Source organism: Microcebus murinus, chromosome 4 (genome assembly GCF_040939455.1).
Source record: "Microcebus murinus isolate Inina chromosome 4, M.murinus_Inina_mat1.0, whole genome shotgun sequence".
Lineage (NCBI taxonomy): Eukaryota > Metazoa > Chordata > Mammalia > Primates > Cheirogaleidae > Microcebus > Microcebus murinus.
In genome coordinates this window covers 102521083-102547022 of record NC_134107.1, presented here as the reverse complement: position 1 = coordinate 102547022, position 25940 = coordinate 102521083, and the positions used below count along the sequence as shown (strand labels likewise).

The 25940-nt window shown below is 36.7% G+C and overlaps 3 protein-coding genes across 3 annotated transcripts; all 3 read left to right on the top strand.

Moving 5' to 3' along the window:
- The first annotated feature begins 3626 nt into the window (after positions 1–3626).
- On the top strand, positions 3627–4583 carry LOC105864577 (olfactory receptor 8C8-like). The gene has a single exon (XM_012752556.3). The coding sequence runs from the start codon at positions 3651–3653 to the stop codon at positions 4581–4583; it is 933 nt and encodes a 310-aa protein (XP_012608010.1). The 5' UTR covers positions 3627–3650.
- Positions 4584–17094: 12511 nt separating this feature from the next.
- On the top strand, positions 17095–18027 carry LOC105864574 (olfactory receptor 8B8-like). Its single transcript, XM_012752554.2, has one exon. The coding sequence runs from the start codon at positions 17095–17097 to the stop codon at positions 18025–18027; it is 933 nt and encodes a 310-aa protein (XP_012608008.1).
- Positions 18028–24502: 6475 nt separating this feature from the next.
- Positions 24503–25444, top strand: LOC105864576 (olfactory receptor 8B8-like). Its single transcript, XM_012752555.2, has one exon. The coding sequence runs from the start codon at positions 24512–24514 to the stop codon at positions 25442–25444; it is 933 nt and encodes a 310-aa protein (XP_012608009.1). The 5' UTR covers positions 24503–24511.
- Positions 25445–25940: the final 496 nt, after the last annotated feature.

Here is a 25940-nt window from a genome sequence, read left to right as displayed (position 1 = left end):
ATAGATAAACTTGGTGGAAGACTGGTGAAATCATTGATGTTCTACAAAAAGTGTATGGGAGAAATACCACCCCCAAATCAGCACTTTACTAATGGATAATTCATTATAAGAAGGAACATGATGATGTTGCAGATGAAGCCTGCAGTGGAAGCTCATTCACATCAATTTGGTAGAAAAAAAATTCATCTTGTTTTTGCCTTAATTGTAGAGAACCCATAAGTAGAAGCAGAAATAATAGCCAACACCACAGACATCTCAGTTGGTTCAGTTTACATAATTTGGACAGAAAAATTAAGGTTGAGAAAAATTTGCATTTGATGGGTACCAAAACCATTGAACCCATATCAGTTGCAGACCAGAGCAGAGCTTTCAAAAGAAATTTTAAACAAGTGAGAGCAAGATCTTGAAGCATTTTTTCAAAGAATTGTAACAGTAGAAAATAAATTTTGCTTTACCAGTACAATCCTAAAGACAAAGCACAATCAAACCAATGGCTACCAAGAGGTGGCAGAGGTAATCAAAGCAAAAGCAGATGAGTCAACAGCAAAGGTCATGGCAAGAGTTTTGTGGAATGCTCAGAGTGTTTTGCTTATTGATTCTCTATAGAACCAAATAAAGACAACATCTGCGTATTATGAGAGTGTTTTGAGAAAGTCATTCAAAGCTTTAGCAGAAAAGTGTTCAGGGAAGCTTCACCAGGGAGTCCCTCCTCACAACAATGTACCTGCTCATTCCTCTCATCAAACCAGGTAATTTTGTGAGAGTTGTGGATCATCAGTCATCCATCTTACAGTCCTGATTTGGCACTTTCAAATTATTTTTGTTTCCTAATCTTAAAATATCTTTAAAGGGCACCCATTTTAGACACACATTAAGATACAACATTGCAAATATTCAGAACAATAGAAAAAATATAAGATCTTAAAAGCTTTTAAAATAGAGCAAAAGTAACCTATTTTCACAAAGAAATCAAGAATCATAGAAGTACTGAGCTCCTCAAGATTTGATTAATGCCTTCAAAATTAAGAGGAACAGTGGTCTCTCAGTCAGTTGTCTATTTCCATGGAAGTGGCCAATAAATAGAAATGTGCTTACAGGCAATTTCAATCATGCAAGGTCAAAAAAAATTGTATTTCATGCACCTTTCCTCAAGAAAGAAAGGTGGCATGTCTTGTATCAAAATGAGTAAGGAAACCAAGAAATAGGAAGATTAGTGATCCAGGAAATAGAAAATTTAGTACATGATAGAAGTAAAGTGAGTTCTTAGGATAATGATGAAGAAAAATATCAAGATTTCAGATTTCTATCATAGATAGAAAATGATTTCTCAAGATGGAAGTTTGTTAAAAACTTCCTCAAGAGTTTATGTAAGAAGATGAAATTGAATATTCATGATTGAATGTGTTAATACTAAGAAGAGGATTCTAAAAAAATGAGAAAGAAGTTGGAAAAGAATCAGGGAAAATACATGGAATAATAAGGAAAAAATAAAAATGTTGCAGAAATGAAAACAATCCTAGCATTTGATAGATTAGATGTAAATAATGTTTAAAATAGGCTTAATAATATAACATAGAAATAGTCATATAACTGAATTTATGATTATAATAATATTGGTGAAGATTAGGAATGAGGAGCAAGAAGAGAAGGGTGTGAGTGTATGCAGCAATTGTAGGGGCTGAAATGGTCCAAATTCTCACCTTTTATACAAATTCAAGTTGGGAAACAGCATAATCTAAATTTGAGATGAAGAGAGACTACAAAGGCTATTTAAGTAAGAGGAAAGTCCAGCTCTCTCATGGAGGTGTTTTCCTTGAGCCTTGAACACTGATGAAAGTAGTGACTGAGAAGAAAGTACTTAAGTTTAGTTTGTGGATTAGTTGCCCAGATGGTGGTAAAAGTAATATGGGAAATAATGACCTGTAAAGGAGCATCCCTGGGAATTATAAGAAAATGATGAATTCAGTTTGCTGCACTTTGAGCTTAAACCCATACATGGACATAAAATAGAACTTGCTGAAAAGGAGTTATGTCCAGTCTACATGGACAGAGCAATGGTACTCAAATATGGGTAATTTTGCCACCCAAGGGACATTTGACAGTGGAGAATATTTTGATTGTAGCTACTCATATGTGTATGTGTTGGAGGGACACTATTAGCATCTAATGGGTAAAGCAGGGATGCTATGCATCCTATATGGCACAGGACACCTCCACAACAAAAAATGATCTCATCCCAAATGTCAAAAGTGCCAAGATTGAGGAACCTTGATTTATATGAAAATAGATGTGGAAAAGGGAAAGGGATACTAATATCTATCAGGCTCTTTTATGTGTCAGGCACATTTAAAATACTTTATGTGAATTAACTCATGTAATTCCCACAACAACTATATGAGATAGCTCTTTTGATAAGCTCAATTTAGAACCATACATAGGTATATGTAGATTTAAATATACACAGATGAAGATCAGGGTAGTTCAGTCACTTGTCTACAGTCTCATAATTAGGAAGTTAAGAAGTCTGGATTTGAATTCAGTCTGACCAGAGGCCTCATTCCCACTCTCTCAACCACTTTACTACGTCTCTTTATTGAGGTGAAATCCACAAGCATATGCAGTGTTAAGGCTATGATCTAATATTTTACTAATGCAATCCCAGAGGCTTGTAGAAAAGTAGTAGAGATAGCAAGTGACTATGACCCTAGACCTTCTTCTTGTAGAATGGAGCATAGACTCCAGGGGATGAAGATGAAGGTGACAAAGGGGGTTGCCCACTACTCTGAATTTGGGATTAGAATTTCCCAAGATGAAATTATAAACTGAGTAGAACAAGGAGTCCCAAAGGATCTGATGTTATGTCTGTGACACAGTATGTAAACACAGGCTCAGTAATATCTGCCCTCAAGGGGCTCATAAAACTAGGGGAGTAAATCATAAAGCAGAGAATAACTCTCTGTGCTTCTAATCAATTCTACCAAAACTCCAGAGTGTGAGATAGATTTTCATTTGAGTAAGCTCTCTAGGAGTTTCATACACGGTAGTTGTTTTCCTCTTTGCAAGGGAAGAGAATCACATGGGAAAATTCTCAAATAGAAATCGTGCCATGTTCCCCAGAATACTTCTTCTAACACGTCAAAGACTGAAGTCTACTGTGATGGCTATTACATCCCATCATCAGGAACCTTGACACCCTCAGGAGAGTAGGGAGGAAGGGCCCTAAGTCGGGCAGTGATCAGTTCTCCAAGGATAGGAAGGTGAGCATTGAATCACTTTTGTCTTGATAATTTCTTTTCAAACACAAAACTATATAAGTTGAAGGTTCTGGGGGGAACACTATCTATTGCTCTATCCAGCCCTAATCCTTAGAGAAGCCTAAGGAAAAGGGAGGGAAAGATGTGCAGAGACATTGGTAGGACTACTAGTGTTCTCTCTGCACAGACACACATGTGGGTAGGGGAAAGGTAGAAATGGGAAATACTCAGGAACCACCATGAAAAGTCTTGCTTTTTAGATGCCTTATTGTGTGTTTTCACACAACCATGAGATTGTAAACCATGAGATTCAGCTCTCCCTCTGGATATGAAAAGGAGGGTCCATTGTTAATGTCGCCTTCTACCCTGTTCCTGCAGATCACACCTGTGGGGTGAATGGCTGTGGAAAATGACTCTTCAGTGACAGAGTTTGTTCTCATGGGATTAACAGATCAACCTGAGCTTCAACTGCCCCTGTTTTTTCTGTTCTGGGTGAACTACATGGTCACTGTCATGGGAAACTTGAGCTTAATCAATCTAATTTGCCTGAATTCACACCTTCACACCCCCATGTACTTTTTCATCTTCAATCTGTCCTTCATTGATCTCTGTTACTCATTTGTCCTTACCCCCAAAATGCTGATGAGCTTTATTTCAGAGAGGAACACCATCTCCTTTAATGGATGCATGACTCAGCTATTTTTCTTCTGCTTTTTTGTCATCTCTGAGAGCTATGTGCTGACAGCCATGGCCTATGATCGCTATGTGGCCATCTGTAAGCCCCTGTTGTACACGGTGGCCATGTCACCTCAGAGCTGTTTTCTGCTGATGTTGGGTTCATACCTGATGGGGTTTGCTGGTGCCATGGTGCACACAGGGTGCATGATCAGACTTACCTTTTGTGATTCCAACATCATCAACCATTACATGTGTGACATCTTCCCCCTCCTCCAGCTCTCCTGCAGCAGCACCTATGCCAATGAGCTGATGAGTTCTATTATTGTGGGCACAGTTGCCATAGTATCTAGCCTCATTATCACCATCTCTTATACTTTGATTCTTTTCAGTATCCTTCACATGTCCTCAGCTAAGGGTTGGTCCAAAGCCATCAGCACCTGTGGCTCCCACATAATAACTGTTGGACTCTTTTATGGCTTTGGGCTGCTCACTGATCTTAAGCCGTCATCTGTGGGGTCTATGGGCCAGGGGAAATTTTTTTCAGTGTTTTACACGAATGTGGTTCCCATGTTGAACCCTATCATTTATAGCCTGAGGAACAAGGATGTCAAACTTGCTCTGAAGAAAACCCTGAAGAAAATGAGAAACTGAGCAGAGCCAGTGGTGCTGCCTTAGTCCCTGTCTCCAGTGCTGGGTCTTTCTCTCCTCTTCCTGCTCCCTCTCACCCTATTCCTCCTTTTCTTCTTTTCCTTCTCTTCATCCTTCTTTCTAAAGTCTTCTTGGCAAATTTCTACATTAGTATCTTCCTATCTCTCAATATGCAATGTAACCAAGTGGGCCTGTTCTTGGACTTGAGAGGCATCTCAGCCCCACAGTGGCCCCAACCAGATCCTTATCCCCTTACCAGTTGGAGATGCTGAGCTGATAGCCTTTCTTATATAAGGATAATGCTACTGCCTATTTTTTCTTATCTGTCTTCCCCATCCAAGATAAGCCAGGGAGTTGGATGCTGTCTTACAAGATTATTTCTTTCTTGCTTTTTCTGAAGCAATTGCAGCGATCCCTGTCCTGTTTCAAGGGTTTTATTACTTATTTATTTACCATATGAAAACAGAGGAAAGGTGACAACAATCGTGTGTACCTGAGTAAAGTTGTAATAATGTCCAGAATGTTGTATGGTTCTTTTAGTATTGGTTCTTATTAAGGATTTTTAGCCTCATATCTGTAATACCTTATTGTATGGAGGTCCTGTTCTTACGGATGTTTGTGGATGGACTGGGCTCATCACTCTGCTCAACAGTGATGCCAATGCATTGGTCTACTTACATTTTGTTATAATAAAATTGGCACTGTCACTCACTTGTATATGTACCTATGTGTTGTGGCAATGATTAAAAATTGCACAGTAATATTCTCAGTGATAGAATATTGTCACGTGTAATGTCAAGATTATTTGTTTGCCTAGCTGTGTAAGAAGGGTTACCATTTTGAAATGAAGATCAAATACTTCTTTTAAAACACAAGCAAATATAAATGACATGAATCTTGTCTGATTGGGATTTAGTCTTTCAGTATGTAAATTTCATTTCTCCCTATTGTTCCTTAAAATACAAAATTAAATATGAGGCCCATGCTATGTGCCACTTCTTTTTTTTTTTTTTTTTTTTTTTTTTTTTTACAAAATCTATTAAAGAAAAGTCTCCTTACCCCCTTACCCTGTTCTTCAGATGAGGAAATGGTATGTGACTTGATCAAGGCCACACAACTAATTATACCCAGCCTGGTTTTTGAAGCTATTTTTCATTCCATGATGAAATGGAAGAAAAAGAAAGGAGAATTATGAGAAAACGAAGTGAACTTCTAGAGAGTTTTTTTCAAAATGGGTCTGAAAGTAGGGGTCATTTGGGAATGATGCCTTCAGCCAAGATGCCTGGGACAGAGAGATGATCTTCAAGGCTTTTACGTGCAACTAGAAAAATGCACATCCCTCTGCATAAGTTTGATTTCAAGGTGGGGTAAACAGGGTGGGCTACAAAAAATGTTTCATGCAGATCTTTGTGCAGTAGTGACCATTTCCTGGGATGGTGAGGCTGAGGAGTGTGAATTAAGCCCTCCTAGTGAGGCATGTCAGGATTTCCACAGTAGTACACGTACTGTAACAAGTTTATTAGGTATTATGCTATCATTTGGAAACAAAAAAGAGTTATTCATAATAAAAGCAATACAAAATTGGTCCACAAAATTTTATTTTATGTGTTACACAAAATTAAACTGTCAATTGCCCATTGCTACTTTTGATGAATTCAGGGCAAGATGCCCTCCAAAAGATATATTATAGCCAGAGGAAATGGGTAATTATTGCTGTAATTTTTATATTTATACAAAGATAGCACAATGTTTGAAAGGTCTAAAACATTGGTTTATAAGAATAGCCTTAGAAGTTGATGCTGCCAGTTATTTATTTCAATATAATTAAATTTATTGCTATTAGAACAGAGTCAAGCATTTATATTTATTATATTTATCTCACTATTTTAATTTTGTTTAAAACTTTTATTACTTAAGCAGAATCTGAATGCCTAGTCTTTTCCTCTACCCTCCTTTTGCCTACATTCATTATAGTGCCTGGTTAAACAGAAAGCTTAAAATTTTTTTGTTTGAATTTTGCTCTAAAGCGCAAATTTTAGAAGTTCACGTGCTTTCATAAAGACATAGTATATGGTGTATAACACACATGTCTATAAACTCTTATTACTTAACAAAAAAGTAAAATGTGAACTGCAGGCATAGCACATACCTGTGGTCTCAGTACTACTAATGTATTGGAGTCACCACCAATCCTTTTTGGAAAACAAATCAGCAAATAGATTGACTCAGTTCTTTGAAGTCAACAGGCTTATTTTAGAGGTTGAGTTTCTTGTATTGACCCAGCAAAAATAATTGGTTTAACTTTTTAAATAAAACAACATTTATAATATTTATAACTAAAATTATTTAAATTAAATTCTATTATTTTTTTAATCTGCATAGTTTCTGTTGCTCTTTAGTTTTTTTCTTTTTCTTTTTTGTTATTTCAGAATATTACAGGGTTACAAGCCTTTAGGTTATATATATTGCTTTTGTAGGACCCAAGTCAGAGCTACAAGTGCACCCATCCAAGAGGCAGGGCTCATCAGGAAGTTCTTGATGAACCCAATAAGATGAAATATTATTGCTTCAATCATTTATTATTTATCTAAATAAACACACACATATACACAAATATACGCACCAAACATTTTGTACCTGCTTAGTGCATGGCAGCTTTTAGCAATGTGCTATATGTCAGTAATATAAATAAAGTATGGTAATAGAGAATTATAAAGGCAAGTTTCATAATGTATGTATGTTGCATTGTGCATTGTGTATGGTAGAGTCATTTCCTACACGTGGATAGATTTTTTTGTATCAGTCTTATACTGATTGCTCAAAATTGCTCTGAAAATTGGTTGTGTTAACATCATGTCTACATTGATACTGGCATGGAATTTTTGTATAAGTCTGTCCCAGTTGTTTTTTCCTTCAACCATTAGGACATTTTGCTATTAATTAATTTGTGCACCAGGTCAAATAAGTGGTTTATCTTCAGGACTTGGTTGTACCAAATAAATACCTTTAAACATTAAAATGCCTCTCATTGTCATAAAGTATTACATTCTGAGGTTATAGGCTCCATATTCACAGTTGCTCTTAGGAGGAGCCTGTGCACAGTTTTCTCTGCACTATTCTACCTGTCAGTCTCTGTGCTCCCCAGGGAAGAACTGGGGGGTAAATGGAGGAGGGAATCCAAGTTCCCATTTCGTAGATGATGGGCCTGGTGCCCAGAGATATTCTTGGCTTGCTCCAAATCAAAACTTATAATGGAAGAGTTGAGACTGGGACTTGGCTGTGTTGATTTCAAATCTATTAGGGCTTTAAAAAATTTATTATTTTACTAATTTATCTACTTTTAAAAATCAGTGAAATAGTGAGTAAAAATGTTTTAAAGCACAAATAAAAGCAAAATATTCAAATAAGAAAAATCTCCAGAAAGTATCTTTCACATTTCATGTTTCATAGCTCCATTGCCTAATTTAGAAGGTGTGAATACACCATCATTTTATTGTGGCCTATACAGCAAATGGAAACACATAAGGGTGCCCTGACATAATCATTCTTGTTAGTGATGCTTACTAAATCCCAAGGTCAGCCATACATTCTTATAGTCAATATCTTATTTAGTCTCACATCATTGACATTTTTTATGCACAATTTGATTAACCCAGTGTGGCAGAGATTGCTGCTGTTCACTCTTCTTCCAGAACACACATTTGCCAATCTTTCCTGAAGTGTACTGTGGCATGCGAAAGCTCCAGATATGATGGACACCATTCCAGGGCCACATCGTGTTCTCCCCACATTCCTTATGTCCTTCTCTGAGCTGAATGAAGATGACAATGAAGATCCACTTCGATGATGAAGGTATAAAGAAAGTATGGAAGTGATTGAAGTGAATCAGGATGGAGAATGGAAGAACAGATGGAGCTACAATCAAGAAGGAGCCCATGGAATGCTCTGGGGTGCTGGGAATGTTCTACTTATAGATCTTCATGGTAATTATATTGAAATGTACATTTTATACACTGTATGCATATATTTATGATAAATTTGACAATACATTAAGGTTACAAAACTTTGATTAGGTCTCTAATTCAGCTGAATATTAAATTAAACCATAACCAAATGCTAAGATTCTCATGTTTATGAGAACAACTTTTGTAGTATAGAATGACCCACACAGAATAGGACCAGCATAGATTGGGTAACACCCACGGAGTAATATATAGCACTTCAGGACACAAAAAATTATTTTTATCATACTTGATAAGAATTTTCCACCAGTGTCTATGGGAGAAGGAAAGTCAATGTCATTTCCCTTGTGTAGATTTATAGTATGTTATGTATTAATTATTACACTTACATTAATGGTATGTAAGAGAGAGTGTAGCTCACATTTCAAATTACATAATTTTGTTTTCTCAGCCCTTTCCACATTCTCGATAAAGTCTTTTCTTAATGAATTTCTTTAGGCACTATTTTTGATAGCTCTGAAATGAAATGAATTAGGGAATTTAGAAATATGAAAGTATTTGGGGATGTAGAAAGAACTGTGCTTCACTAGCTAGAATTGTTGTAAATCATAATGATTGAATCAGAACCATATATCACATTTCAAGTTCAGACATGATTCTGCACTGTCTGACTTTATGTTCAGTCCCAGATATTGAATTAGAGTAATTTATATGTCACCTGCCTTGATAAACATTTTTCTTGGAGACCTGGATAGGTCTGAATCTGAACATGGGAGTCAGCTATACTCAGTAAAGGAAACTTGATAGTAAGTAGTTTTCCACGGTGTTTACATGTAAATAATGCATTACATGCTATAATGCAATCATCATGAGTTTTAACTTTGTATGAATAGGTCACACATTGGAAACTTGCCATGGATTCAGGTTGGATTTGATTTGATTTATAAAAGCAGTGAGAATGAATATTTCAGAATTATTACCAGGAATGGCAAAGATAAAAGAAACATAAAAGATCAGAACTAGAAAGAAACAATTATGTAAAACGAGGTCCAAGGATAAGAGTTTGCTCACCACTCACTCTAGGATTCAGAAATGTGAAAAGATTTGTATTACTTTTACCAAACTCTTAGTTGTATTCTCAGATTGAAATTCTCAAACCAGTAGTGTTAGCAGAGGCAAAGAGACAATGAATTTTTTTTTAATTTTTCTGAATTTCCTCCTGCATTATTCAGGCAAAAACCTTCTGATAACAGCTCATTAAATTTAAAAATCAAACCTTTTAATTAATGCCTAAGTTTCTAAACCCCTCTTTATTCTCTAAGAAAAGATCCATTCATGGAATTTGCATCAAGGAATTGATAGTTCATGCTTATTGAAACTCAATGTGGAGCTGTAGCTTATTATAGACATTGTAATGTGTGACAAAATCCCATGTGTCAGATAAACTGCTGTGGATTAAACAGTAGAGTTACATATCATCTTCCAAAGCTCAGAACATTTCTCTTGTAGTTGATGTAATTTTAATCTTGGTTAATATATTTTCCCCTTTCTGGATCCACTACTTCCTGCTTTTCCCTGTCCTATTACTTACTGGTTCTATCTTCCTGGATGCATGTTCTGATGACCTAAGACTGGGCAAAAATTTCCTACTTTGGCTTCCATACCACTGATGTTTTCTTCTCCTGTAGCATGCATCACAGTGTATTATAAATGCAATTCACATGCATTTGCTAATCTGAATAAAGTGCAGATAGAAGAAGATTTTTTTTCTCTTAAAATGACTGAGCCTTTGCACAGAGAACACACTTAAACTGTATGTGAAAATTGAACAAATAAGAAAAACATATTTCAATGGCATCTTTTTTCAAGATAATCTAGAAGAAAATGGAATAAAGTAAGACTTTATCATTTTGAACATTTTTAAGTCAGTAGAGTTTGAGTCTCATCGTCACTGAGTTTGGTGGGTGGTGTTTCACTAAACTGATTGTTTCATGCCTGGTCAGGCAGGTGACACACTACTGTCAGTGAGTCTTAGAACATAAAAATCTTGCCTTAGCTTTCCCTGGAGAGAGGTCCACTTTGATATTTATGGAGCCAACTGGATATTGTCCTGACTCGTGTGGAGAGTTGCTGGGCAAGCCTTCAGGGCCTGACTTACTTGACTGCAAGTTACATGTACATAAACATATATACATGCATGTTTATGTAGCCCATTGATATACTTACATTTCAAATAAAGCACTGGTGTCTAAAATAAAATTAATCTGTTATAATCTAAATGTTTTAGATAGCTTTACATTTAATTCACATGAGCCTCAATGAATGGGCTTTGATTGAAAGCCTCAGCTTCCAATAGAATTTCCTAGGTATATCTCTACCACAAAAATATCCCTGGCTCTTACTGGTGTATAAAATCCCTAAAGATAGAGTGTTACTTTATTAATATGTCTTCAGTATTTTTACTTTATAGGTACTTAACTAATTTTTTTTTAATAAAGAGTAGCTGAGATGCGGATCTGTGTCTGCCAAGTGGTCCTAGTGAGTTACTGGGATCTGATCTGTTAGGTTAATTGAAGCTTTCTGATTTAGTCTATTCAGATTATTTTTTATTTATATATTAGTATTATTTGAGGAGCTTTAAATAAGCACTGGGATTCATCAGACTTTTTTAAGATTTCAGAATATTATGTGGGTGCAAATGGTTTGGTCACATATGCCTTTGCACAGCTTGAGTCAAAGCTACAAGCATGCCTATGCTTCAGACAGCACGTACTGCATCTGTTAGATGTGAATTTACACCTCCTCCCCCTTCCCACCTGCCAGATCCCCAATTAATATTACTTCCATATCTGCACATAAGTTAAGTGATTAGTTCCCAATTAATGGTGAGTATGTGTGATGTCTGCCCATTTTTGTGATACTTCACTTAGAATAATGGTCTCCAGTTCCATCCAGGATAATACAAGAGGTATTATGTTTGTTGGCCATCAGTCTATCTTCTTTTTAAAAGTTTCTGTTCATGTCCTTTGCCCACTTGTTAATGGGATTGTTTGACTTTTTTTCTTGCTGATTTGCCTGATTTCTATATAGATTCTAGTTATCAGCCCTTTGTCAGATGGATAGCATGAAAACATTTTCTCCCATTCTGTAGATTGTCTATTTACTCTACTGATAGTTTCTTTGGCTTTGCAGAAGCTTTTTAATTTGATCAGGTACCATTTATTTATTTTTGTTTGTAATTATGATTGCTTTTGGGGTCTTCTTCATTAGTTCTTTGCCTAGGCCAATGTCTATAAGAATTTTTTCAACATTTTCTTCTAGAATTCTTATAATTTCCTACCTTGTGTTTAAGTCTGTCATTCATCATGAGTTGGTTTTTGTGAGAGGTAAGAGGTGTGGATCCTGTTTCAGTCTTCTACATGTGAGCCTCCAATTTCCCCAGCACCATTTATTAAATAGGGATTCTTTTCCTCATTGTATGTTTTTTTCTTCTTTGTCAATGATCAAGTGGAAATAGGAATATGGTTTTATATCTGGGTTCTCTGTTCTATTACATTGGTTTATATCTCTGTTCTTGTGCCAATACAATGTCATTTTGGTTAGTATAGTCTTACAGTATAGCTTAAAGTCAGGTGAATGGATGCCTCCCAATTTGTTCTTTTTGCTTAAGGTTGCTTTGGTTATATGGAGTCATCTTTGGTTCACTTCAAAGCATAGAATTATTTTCTCTAGATCTGTGAAAAATGATGCTGGTATTTTAATAGGGATTGAATTGAATATGTAGATCACTTTGGATAGTATAGACATTTTAACAATGTTGATTCTGCTGATCCATGAGCATGATGTGGTTTTCCATCTGTTTACATCCTCTGCTATTTCCTTCCTCAGTGTTTCATAGTTATCCCTATAGAGTTCTTTCACCTCCTTAGTTAAATATATTTCTAGGTATTTTACTTTCTTTGTTGTTATTGTGAAGGTTATTGAGTCTTTGATTTGGTTCCCAGTTCACCTGTTGATGACATATATGCATGCTACTGATTTGTCTACATTGATTTTGTAACCTGAGACTTTGCTGAATTTATTTATCAGTTCCAGTAGTCTTTTGGAAGATTCTTTGGAGTTTTCTAGATATAAGATCATATCATCATCAAAGAGCAATAGTTTGAAATCTTCTGCCCCCATTTGCATATCCTTGATTTCCTTCTCTTGTCTTATTTTTTTGGCTAGGACTTCTAACACTAGAAGTGGTGATAGAGGGCAACCTTGCCAGTTTCCAGTTATAAGTGGGAATTCTTTGAATTTTTCCCTATTCAGTATGATGTTGACTGTGGGTTTGTCCTACATGGCTTTTTATCATTTTGAGGTAAGTCCCATCTATGCCTATTTTGTTAAGTGTTCTTATCACAAAATGGGGCCGAATTTTGTCAAATGCTGTTTCTGTGTCTATTGAGAGGATCATAAGGTCTTTGTTTTTGCTTCTATTTATGTGGTGAATTACAATTATAGATTTTCATATGTTGTTGAGCAATCCTTGCATCTCTGGGAAGAAGCCCACTTGGTTATGATGGATTATTTTTTTGATATGAGCAGCTGAATTCGGTTTGCTAGGATTTTATTGAGAATTTTTGCATCTATATTCATAAGGGATATTGGTCGAGATTCATCAGATTTAAAAAAGGAATTCACACCTTAAAATTAGAATATGTTATTGATTTAAATGAGCATTAGCAATGTTTCTAGAAGTGATATAATGAAGACAAAAAGCATGAGTTGTGAATTTGTGTCTTTATTTAGACAACACTATGTTTAGCTATGTCTGCTTATTCCAATAAACTAAGTTTCCATCTCTAGGTCATTTCTTAACTTTACCCTTTTCCACCCACTCAGCTTTAACCTAAAACTGTTGATAAGAGATGAATTGACAACCCTAAGACCAGATCAGTATCTAAGAACCCAATCAAGAAATAGATAGCAAAGAGGTAGCTTCAAACTGAAAATCAAACTAACATGTCAAAGGAAATAATCTTAATGTCAATGCATTGAAAGTTCAGTGCCTAAATGATCTATTTCATCTCTCTCGCTAGAGAGACACCATATCCAAAAAGACCCCACAATTATAGTATTAGAAGTCATTATTTTGTGTTTAGAGGCACTATTTATTTTAAGTAGTTTGAAGACATTCAGAGAATCTTTTTGACAAATAATGGAACACACATTTTTGGCTTTTTGACTGGTAAAGGAACCCTCTTTATATAAGAATAGAGCACCTTTCATCCTCACCTCAATACATATATGAGTGTGTGTAAATTTATATTTATATATTTTTGTGCATATATTTTTATGTGAGCTTTATTATCTCTATATATGTTTATATATACACATTTATATATGTAAGTATTTTATAAATATTAAGAAAAGGAAGGAGAACTCATATAATCAACCCAGTTCTCATATCTTGGGTTGATTAACCCAAGTCATGTGAATTGATTTAAAGATCAATTTAAAAAGAGTAAATAACTAACAAGTATTTCCTTTAAAAATAATACTTTTTTACTTTAAAAATAAGAGTAATCACCTAAAAATAACAGTTATACATTTTAGCTAAATCAAAAGAACACAATTTCCTATTACAAATATTTTTCACAATCTTTTAGTTTGTGAGGATAGGGTTGGTGCCCTCCCCAATAGATACTCCTTCTCCCTTTTTCCTTAATGCTAAAAATTTTCTTTCATGATATAGGCTGAAAATGGGAGTTTCATTTTTCTAGCTTTCCTTGGAGTTATGTTGGCCATATTACATAACCCATAACTGAAGAGAAATCAAGGGGAGTCGTCTATTGGCTCCAGAAGATTTATTTCATAATATATAGGGAGTTACAAGAGGGGAGTTCTCTTCCCTTTTTATCTGGCTTTCTTCTTTGGACATAGTTGTGTTTACATGTGATTTTTTAGAGCTACAGCAGCTATTTTGTGACCACGAGGTGATAAGCCTGAGGACTGAGGCCAACAGACTGAGGACAGGGAAATGGAAAAGCCTGGTCCTTGATTAGAGCGTTTAGTTGTTGATACTACCTGGGGTACTCCATCTCCAGATTTATTTTTACATTCTTCTAATTTAAATGGTTTTTTAAATGAACAAGTGCTCAAAATACTTAAATAATCAGAATATTTTTTTCATAGCTTCTCATCAATGTAACATTTCTTAAAGAAAACTCAATTTCTTCTTCAGTTTTAAATTTGGCTGAATCATAGTTTTGAGATTCCTATATTTACTACATGGCCTCAATTGTCCATTACATCTGTGCACATTATTACCAAGATTGCCAGGATGTGGGTCATGTGAGTGGGTAATGGGGAACCACTGGAAGTTCCCAAACTAGGGAGAGACAGAGCTGCACTTTCAGAGCTTATTCTAGTAGCAGTGCTGATGGTTTCATAAGAGGGAGCATGTGGGAAAATGTTAGCATGAGGGTTAGGAGCCCCTACATCTCAGTAGAACAGTTCAGTCAAAACCTAAAGACTGCCTGAACTTGGGCAGTAGTGTAGGGAAAGTGATGGAGGCCATTGTGTTTGTAGACTCTAGTCTTAGCATGTGAGAAATATGGAAAAGCTTCTGAAGGTTTTCAGCCAGAGAACATAATTTCCATAAACATTTAAGGAGTTCCTATTACGTAGCCTGCTTGTACTTAGCACTACAAGCAAAGCAGTCAGCAAAGAAAAAGTGATTTTTGTCCTTACAGAACTTATCTTTTATAGGGGAAAAGAGGAATAAAAAGGAAATAATATCTTATGAGTGCCAACATGGAGGATCTAGCAAGTTTTTGGGAATATAAACAATGACAGCTGACATTTACTATTTATCATGTGCTACACAATGTTCTAACCATTTGAGTCATTGTATCCTATTTTATTTTTAGAACAACCAAAGAAAAGAGATGCTGTTATTACTCTCCCTCTTTTAGCAATCATGAACCTGAATCACAGAGAGTTTAAGTAACATTTAAGTTAGCGGCTACAGGATCTAAACAGGATCCTGCTAAACTCTCAGCAGGATCATCAGGTAGGTGTTTAGAAGTAATAAGGTTAGAAGGAAGAAAGGAATTAAAAATAAAAAACTGTGATATCCCATGAGAAACAACAACTGAGATAAGTTACTACAATTCTTGCAAAATTTGAAATAAAAATGCAGAAAGTATAGAGGTAGACCTGTGGAAAATTTCCACTTAGGAAGTTGGAGAGAGAGAAAGATTCAAACCAATATATTTCCCATAAGATATAAAGATGATGGGGAAATGGTAGCTTTTTTTTGGTTTTATCTTGGGGGATATACAAGCCCAAGGGAGAAGGGAAGACTTGAGTAAAGTTACCAGTCCCTAAGGAACTGCAGATCATAGTCCAGGGTGTAAATACACTACCCTTATTTCGCTTTTAGACCTATAAGTTGTTCTCTTGGGAGGAGACATAGAAGCTTCTATCCTGTTTATAACCAGGTGCATTATATCAGCAAACTTAAATATTCTATGTCTTATCTGGTGGCAAATGTGACAATAATAATGACTTTGTTTTTATCTGTTGTGTAAGAGGACATAAGTCATAGTCAGAAATTATGATCTGTAGTTCATAGCAATTTGCAGGGCATATTGCAGTTTATAGGTGGACTGTACCTTCTTAGTATCAAGCAACCAAAGCCAGAGAACCTGAAATTTCTCTTCCAGGACCATGGTTATAAATAACAAGAATAAGGAAGCACCAAATATTTCTGATCCAAGAAGGGTGAGTTATGGAATTCCATGCATAATACTGTTCTCCTTGTTTTGAGATGCAGGTCCAGGAATCTAAGATAGCCCACTTTCTTTTCTGTATTATTCAGTTTTCAGACTCAAATGAAGGTGCCGGAAGGATCTCTTCAAGGAGCAGCAAAGAACATCCAGACATTAGTGGACCCAGTGGTTGCAGTGTCTAATCAGTGAGTTCCCTCTCCACGGACAGAACACTCTCCGATATAGATATAGGGCTTTCATTGTATCACTTGGGTCAGTAACTTAACCTCTCCTGGACTCTGGTCCCATATTTGTGGATTAGAAACAATATTTTAGCTCCCACCAAACAGAGTTTAATCTGCATTAAAGAACAGCACAATGTCACTAAGGCCTCTCTCTGGCTCCAATTTTGCTGGTGTGGAAAGGGATGAAGTGAATGAAGAAATAATGACATGAGAGAGGGATGATTCTCTCCTGGTTGACCCTTCTTCCCTCTTATGCCCTCTTATTTCCAGCAGTCATTTTTGCAACTGATAACCTCAGTTTTCATGCTGTAGGCTAAGTTGGTGGCACTGTTTGCTGTATGTAGTTTAGTCAGACTGATAGAAGAGGCAGCTGGTACCACTCAGCATCATGGTGGTGGTAACGGCAGATTCTGTGGGTCCAGGTTGGGCTAGTCTCACACAACCCCAGCATATGCCCAACTCTTATGGGAGCAGCTTTGTGGTGAGAGCTGGGTTGCCTCTAATATAACCGTTTTTTTCCTATGTACACAGATCCCTTTAGAGAAGAATGGCTCCTGAAAATGGCTCTTTTGTGACTGAATTCATTCTGGTGGGATTAACAGACCAACAAGGTCTCCGACTTCCTTTGTTCCTTCTGTTTCTAGCAATGTATGTGGTCACTGTGTTGGGAAATTTGGGCTTGGTAACTCTAATTGGGCTGAACTCATACCTTCACACCCCCATGTACTTTTTCCTCTTTAATTTGTCCTTCATTGACCTCTGTTATTCTTCTGTGTTTGCTCCCAAAATGCTGATGAACTTCATATCAGAGAAGAACATTATCTCCTACATGGGGTGCATGACCCAGCTTTTCTTTTTTTGTTTTTTTGCCATTTCTGAATGCTATGTGCTAATGTCAATGGCCTATGATCGCTATGTGGCCATTTGTAACCCACTTTTGTATAACATTGCCATGTCCCCTAAAGTGTGTTGCAACCTTATGCTTGGTTCATACCTAATGGCCTTGTCTGGCGCAATGGCCCACACTGGGTGCATGCTGAGACTGACCTTCTGTGATGCAAACACCATCAACCACTATTTCTGTGACATCCTTCCAATGCTGCACCTCTCCTGCACCAGCACCTATGTTAATGAGATGGTGGTTTTCATTGTGGGGGGCATCAACATCACTGTGCCCAGTCTCACCATCTTTATTTCGTATGGTTGCATCCTTTCCAACATCCTTCAAATCAGCTCCAAGGAGAGCAGATCCAAAGCCTTCAGCACCTGCAGTTCCCACATAGTTGCTGTCTCTCTGTTCTTTGGATCAGGTGCATTTATGTATCTCCGGCCATCTTCTGCTGGGTTTATAAATGAGGGAAAAATCTATTCTGTCTTATACACCAATGTGGTTCCCATGATGAACCCATTAATTTACAGTTTGAGGAATAAAGATGTTAAATTTGCATTGAGAAAAACCTTGAGTAGAAGAAAATTTTGATCAGAAGCAACATGCCTCGGTGCATGTAGTTACAGGGCAGGGAGTCTCTATATTTTATTATAACAGTTTAGGGAGTAATATTTTTTCCTATTTTTTGATTTCCTCTATGTATTTCCAACTATTTTTTAATATAGGTTTTCTTTTTCCCCATTACTTGCACATTTTCCCCTTCTCCATCATTTTTCCAATTTTGTAATGAAGTTAAGAAAATTTTAATCTCTGTTTTTTCCATTGTCATTATGGACTTTTTTTTGTCCTCCTGGAAAAGGTGGATGCTTCTGCAAATAATCAAGTGAAGTAAAACTAGGATAACAATGGGTTATTGATGGCTGTGAGTTTCTTTTTTTTGACTTGCAATATGCCAGTGCACACATGAACTTGACAACCTGTTTCTACTCTTGTCTTGCCATTCCCCAACTGGACAGCATCTTGTCTTCTTCAAATGCCAATGTTTCACACATATGCAAGGCTCTACAAGGCCTATCATATATAACCCATTTTGTCTTTGTAAACACTATGCATTAATCTTCTTTTGGCATAAATTTCACATTTACCTTTGTATACTAAAAATAACTCACAGTAGACCACCAAAATACATTTATTGCATGAAGTCACACAGCTTCTTGATGAAAAAGCCTATAATACTCTAATAGCCTCCTAATTTTAAGGCTACCTCTCTTTCAGGTATACTTTCTTTTTATTTAATTTTATTATTTTTAATTAGCTTAGCATGAAATTGTATATGCAAAAATATTACTTTTGGGAAATTGAGTATGCTTTGTTTTTAGTTTACATATTAACTTCTCTCAGGCTGTATGTTGCTTTTTTTTAAATCCAAATAGTAGTTTGATCATCATTTTCCTTGTGAAAGAAGAGATCTGTTAAGCTAGAATAGTTCAAGATATTAATAATTGGCTCAAGTAGGGCGATCACTTTTTTACAAAACTGCAAAAGAAAAAAAAGCATTTGAAATATTTTCAGATGCTTGTAATTCATAGAAAAGGGCATGGAAGAGAAAGGAGCCCAGGACATGTCATTAGGTCAGGAAAGTAAAAAGACAAAAAATGAAAGCTTCTACCTATGATACTGTATACATTTTAAGACCCTACAAATATTACAGTGATCACAGGGTTTTCCTGAGCAGGATGGAGACTTCAGCCATTTGGTATTAAAGACAGGATAAACCTAGAGGGCTGGAGGCCTTGGGAAAAACCAAATCACTCCTGTTTATGTTGGTTGTCATTTGCTATTTCCATGTGGATTTTAAGGTACTAATATCTCACATTATAGTTCAGACATAAATGATAATTTGAAAGAAATGTTTGGTGAATAAACTAAATCTTGATGATGACTTGTTTGAACAGGATGTTATATTATTTTCCCTTTGAGAAAACAGTCAAAAAGATGATGGCTGTTAATTTATTTTTAATTTAAGAATATTATGGGGATATAAATATTTTGGCTACATAATTGCTTTTGTATCATTTGAGTCAAAGTTATATGTGTGCCCATCCCCCAGATAGGGTGCATTGTACACGTTAGGTGTGAGTTTACCCATCTTCTCTTGCCCACTCCCACCTGCTTCATTTCTGATTAATGTTATTTCTATATGTCCATGTAAGTGTTGATCAATTAGTTCTAATTTAATTTTGAGTACATGTGGTGTTCATTTTTTTATTCTTGTGATACTAGACTTAGAAGAATGGTCTCCATTTCCATCCAGGTTACTACAAGAGGTATTAGTTCCAAGTTGGGAATGAAAGGATATTTTCCATAAGTCTGGAATAGTTTGTTTCTGTGCTCTTCAAGGAAGAACTGAGAGACAAACAGGGGAGGGAATCCTACTTTCCACTTCACAGTTCAATGGCCTGGTGCCAAGAGATTTTCCTGGCTTGTTCCAAATCACTACTCATAAATGCTAGAGCTAGGACTGGGACTTGGGTGTTTTGATTCAAAATCTATTAGGGTTTTTTAAATTTACAAAATTTTCCTACTTGTAAAAAATCAGTGAACCTTCAACAATGTTTTTAGTGAATTTAATGAATGTGCCTCAGAACACAAATAACAGCCTAATACTCAAATATGAAAAATGTCCACAAAGTAATCTTCACATTTTTTAAACTAAATAATAAAGGGGATACAAATTATCAAAATCTTTTGGACACAGCTAAAACAGTCTTGAAAGGAAAATTCATATCCATAAATGCCTACATCCAAAAGACAGAAAGATCACAAATCAACAATCTAATGAATCATCTAAAGAATGAAAAGATGATGAGCAAACCAATCTCAAAGCCAGCATAAGGAAAGACATAACAAATATCAGAGCAGAACTAAATAAAATTGATAATAAAAATAAGATACAGAAGATTAATAAAACAAAAAGTTGATTCCTTCAAAAGAAAAATAAGCCGGGCATGGTGGCTCACGCCTGTAATCCTAGCACTTTGGGAGGCCGAGGCGGGCGGATTGCTCAAGGTCAGGAGTTCAAAACCAGCCTGAGCGAGACCCCGTCTCTACCAAAAATAGAAATAAATTAATTGACCAACTAAAAATATATATACAAAAAATTAGCTGGGCATGGTGGCGCATGCCTGTAGTCCCAGCTACTCGGGAGGCTGAGGCAGTAGGCTCGCTGAGCCCAGGAGATTGAGGTTGCTGTGAGCCAGGCTGACACCACGGCACTCACTCTAGCCTGGGCAACAAAGTGAGACTCTGTCTCAAAAAAAAAAAAAAAAGAAAAATAAAATTGGCACACAACTTGCAAGATTAACCAGAAGCAGAAAAGAAAGGACTCTAATAAACTCAATCAAGAATGAAAAAGGAGAAATTATAACTGATACAATGGAAATACAAAATATCATCTATGAATACTGTAAAAATCTTTATGCACATAAACTTTAAAATGCAGAGGAAATGGACAAATTATGAGAGACACACAGCTTCCCTGGGCTCAATCAGGAAGAAATAGAATTCCTGAACAGATCAATATCAAGTACCAAAATTGAAACAGCAATAAAAATCTTCCTAAATAATAAAGTCCCAGACCAGATGGTTTCACACCCAAATGTTAGCAAGCCTACAAAGGAGAAGTGGCGCCTATTCTGCAGAAATTATCCCACAACATTGAGAAGGAAGGAATCCTCTCCAAAATGTTTTAAAAAGCCAACATCACCTTGATACCAAAGCCAGAAAAGGACTAAACAGAAAGAGAAAACAACAGACTAATATCTCTTATGAATATAGATTCAAAAATTCTCAATAAAATCCTAGCAAGCCAAATTTAGGTGCTTATCAAATAAATAATCCATCACGACCAAGTGAGCTTCATCCCAGAGATGCAGGGCTGGTCCAACACATGCAAATCTAATTAAAAATATAAATATAAGTAAAAGCAAAGATCATATAATCCTCTCAAAAGATGCAGAAAAAGCATTCGATAAAATTCAGCACGTTTTTATGACAAGAACACTTAAAAATAGGCATAGACAGGACTTACCTCAAAAAGATAAAAGCCGTATAGCTTCACATTTATAAAATAAGTATGGTAAAAAATAGCACCTTTCATAGGGTGGCTGTGATGATTAAATGAAATTATGTAAGTAAAATGGTTAGAAGAGTGGTAAGTAGGCCATAAATATCAGCTGTCATATTTATGTTCTTACCACTTGCGGTACATTCTCCAACATAAAACCTATCAGAAATTTTTGTTCCCTTTGAGTTCTATGTTCCCCTTTAAAGTTCTATATAAACAAATATCACTTCTGTCTTTTTTGTTATACACTTGGCTCCAGATAATAAGTACAGTTCATAGTACATAGTATGTACTAAAGAAATATTTGTGAAAATCACATTTTTCTCTAGCTAAAACTCTTCAGAAATTTTTTTACCATACTTATTTTATAAATGTGAAGCTAAGGCACAGGGAGGTCAAGTAACCTGCCTAAACCTGGGGATAGAATTCCCGTGCATTTCCTATAACTCCATAGCCCAAACTCTGCATTGCCATAATTACTAATAGAATTAATTTATTATATCATTAATGAAATGTTAAATTTAAGTACCCAGCAGGACGCTTATGTAGAAATTTCTTTTGGGTGTTTAGATATAAATACTTAAAGAAGGACTTACTACATTAAATTGTTTTTCAAAGATATCCCAGGAGAGATGTCAACTGAAGTGAATTACTGCAATCGTAGTGCTGTTGTCTGATTGTTTATGTCTCCCCAAAATTCACATATTGAATACCTCACCCCCATAGTAATGATATTAGGAGGTGGGGATTTTGGTAAGTGATTAGGTCATGGAGGCTGAGCCCTCTTGATTAGGATTAGTGCTCTTATAAAAGAAGCCAGAGAGAGCCTTTTCCCCTTCTGCCGTGTGAGGTTAGAGTAAGAAGAAGGCTGTCCGTGTGGAAGAAGGCCCTCGCCAGACACTAAACCTGCTGGTGCCTTGATCTCAGCCTTTCAGTGTCCAAAACTATTAAAAATCAATTTCTGTTTTTAATAAGCTACCCAATCTATGATATTTGTTGTAATGGCCTGAATACATTAGGATGCTTTGAAAAATCTCAGGTAAAGAAATAAGCAAGCCAGGAGACAGACCCTGTGGACAATTCCTATTTAGAAAAGAGAAGAAAGAAAGAGAGAAAAATCAATATAATCGATTTCCCATCAGGTGTGAAGATGATGGAGGAGATAGGAGTTTATTTTTGCTCTGCCTTAGGAGATGTACAAAGCCTAGGGAGAAGGAAAAAATTGAGTGAACAATTGAGTCTCTAAGGAATAACAGAGAAATCTTGGCCCAGGTGTAAACACAAAGCTGTTATTTCCCCTTCAAACCTAGATGCTGTTCCCTGAGGAAGTGACTGAGCTGGCTTCTACCCTGTTTATAAGAAGGTGCATCATGTCATTAAACTCACATCATCTCTTTTATGTCTTACCAGGGAGCAAAAGTGATAATGATAATAAGACTGTATTTTTTGCTGCTGCTTGAGAAGAATCCAATTTATAATAAGATGTAATAATCTATAGTTCAGAAGCATTCCAGGGCACAATGAAATATGAGTCCAGGCTGCATCTTCTCAGACTTAAAGAAACTTAAGACTTAGAGGCTGAAACTGCCCTTCCAGAACCCCAGTGGTTAATAACAACAATAGGAAGCATTAAGGTTTTCTGGACCAAGAAGGGTGAGTTTCTGAATTCCGTGCCTATCAGTATCCTCTTTGTTTTGAGATGGAAGTCCAGGGATCTAAGATATTCCTCCTTCCTATTTTGTGCTTTCCTGAGGCGCAGGTGAAACTAGTGGAAGTGTCTGTTTGACAACGGAGCAGAGAATAAACAGCGACATTGGTGGACCCGGTGTTTGCAGTGTCTAATCAGTGAGTTCCCTCTCCATGGACTCAGCTCTCCCTGCTCTGGATTTAGGGCTTATATTCTATGACATGAGACAGTACCCTAACTTCTCCTGGACCCTAGCCCTTGTTTTTGGATTGGCAACTGTGTTCCTGGCTTCCACCCACCAAAGTCTAATCTGCATTAGAGATCGGCACCAGGGTGCTCAGGCCTCTGCCTCTAATTTTACCAGTGAGGAAAGGGCTCACCTGAGTGTGGAAATGAGTGAAGGATGATTCTGTGCCCTTCCACCCTTCTTCCTTCTTACCCCATGGTCTTTCTAAGCAGTCACATTTGTATATGGAACCACCAGCCTTCACTCTTGAGCAAAATTAGAAATATTTTACTACAAAATATATTTCTTTGATATATTCTGAGATGGCTGCTATGGGTCTCACAGATAGAAGTAACTCTGCAAAGCTGTCTTTTTTTTTTTTTTGGAGGGGAGGAATTTATATCTTTTGAGAATCTCCTTTAATACAGCTAACTCTTTCCTTTTCCAATCAAGGAAAGAGTAACTGGGAGTCTGACATCTTTTAAGGTCTAAGAAGAGAAAAGCATTTACCATCTAGTCTCTCAGAGGGGTGGTACCTGTAAGTTTTCATTCACGTAAGACCACCTTTGCTAGCTAGCCAAGCCTCTGCCTTTTTCCTTTGCAAAAGCTGTCTTACTGCTTCAAAGCCCCAATTCTTCCAAAAGCTCTGTACCTCACTGAGGAATTGAACCTTCATTCTGAAGATTCCCTTCTATACACACTAAATAAATTTGCCTGTCTTTTTCTCAAATTAATCTGCTTCATGTCAGTGATTTTTTAGCATACCTTAGGGGGACAGAGCCTTGCTCCCTACAAGCTGTGGGCTGAGTTGGTGGTGCTTTTTGCTGTATTTAGCTTAGTAAGTCTCTCACGAGGGGAAGTCAGTGCCCACCAGTATCATCGCAGTGGTAGAGGCAGATTCTGTGGGTCTATGTTGGGCTAGTCTCAGACAATCCCAGTGTACACCCCATACTCTGAGTGCACCTATGGTGGGAAAAGCTGGATTGTAATCCAATGCAACCCTTATTTCCTGTCTCCACAGATTCCTTAAAGAAGAATGGCTCCTGAAAATGGCTCCTTTGTGACTGAATTCATTCTGGCGGGATTAACAGACCAGCCAGGTCTCCAACTCCCTTTGTTCTTTCTGTTTCTAGCAATGTATATGGTCACTGTGTTGGGAAATTTGGGTTTGGTAACTCTAATTGGGCTGAATTCTCACCTTCACACCCCCATGTACTTTTTCCTCTTTAACTTGTCCTTCATAGACGTCTGTTATTCTTCTGTGTTTACACCCAAAATGCTGATGAACTTTGTATCAGAAAAGAACATTATCTCCTACCAGGGGTGCATGACACAGCTTTTCTTTTTCTGCTTTTTTGCCATTTCTGAAACTTATGTGCTGACATCAATGGCCTATGACCGCTATGTGGCCGTCTGTAATCCACTTTTGTATAACATTGCCATGTCCCCTAAAGTGTGTTGCAACCTTATGCTTGGTTCATACTTGATGGCCTTCTCTGGTGCCATAGCCCACACTGCGTGCATGCTGAGACTGACCTTCTGTGATGCAAACACCATCAACCACTATTTGTGCGACATCCTCCCTGTGCTCCAGCTCTCCTGCACCAGCACCTACATTAATGAGCTGGTGGTTTTCATTGCAGCAGGCATCATCTTCTCTGTGTCTACTCTCACCATCTTTATCTCTTATGGTTTTATTCTCTCTAGCATCCTCTGTATCAGGACCAAGGAGGGCAGGTCCAAAGCTTTCAGCACCTGCAGCTCCCACATAATTGCTGTTTCTCTATTCTTTGGATCAGGTATATATATGTACCTCAAACCATCATCAGCTGAATCCATGGATCAGGGAAAAATCTCTTCTGTCTTTTACACCAATACAGTTCCTTTGATGAACCCCTTGATCTACAGCTTGAGGAACAAAGATGTCCATCTTGCCCTGAGAAAAACCATTAGTAGAAGAAAGTTTTGATCAGAAATAAGATGTCTCCGTGCATGTAGTTACAGGACAGGGAGATTCTGCTGTTTAATACAGTATTTTAGTTACAGCCTTCTTATCCTGTTTTTTACTATGGGGAAGAAAATTTGAGCTTTTTCTCAATAATTTATTTTCACTGTTTATGTAGTATGTGTTTTTCGTTTCCTTACTATTTGCTTAATTGCTTTCTTCTCACCTTTTATCAGTATAGTGACAACATTACGAAAGAAATTTATATTTTTGATTTTTTAAAATTGTTACTTGCAGCATTATTGCTTTTTTATTTGGAAAAAATAAATAGTATGCATATAATCAAGCAAAGTAACACTTTGTGAATCCTTGTGTCATTAGAGGGGTAGGAATTATTATCTGCCACTTGCTATTGGTGGCATTAATCCATTAATCTGTTTCTACTCTCATCTTACTATCAAACACTGGGCACGAATATGTCTTCTTTAAATGCCAGAGATGGGAGGTTTTGTAAGGACTA

Coding starts and splice junctions, on each gene's coding strand:
- LOC105864576 (XM_012752555.2), top strand. CDS start 24,512: ATGGCTCCTGAAAATGGCTCCTTTGTGACTGAATTCATTCTGGCGGGA.
- LOC105864574 (XM_012752554.2), top strand. CDS start 17,095: ATGGCTCCTGAAAATGGCTCTTTTGTGACTGAATTCATTCTGGTGGGA.
- LOC105864577 (XM_012752556.3), top strand. CDS start 3,651: ATGGCTGTGGAAAATGACTCTTCAGTGACAGAGTTTGTTCTCATGGGA.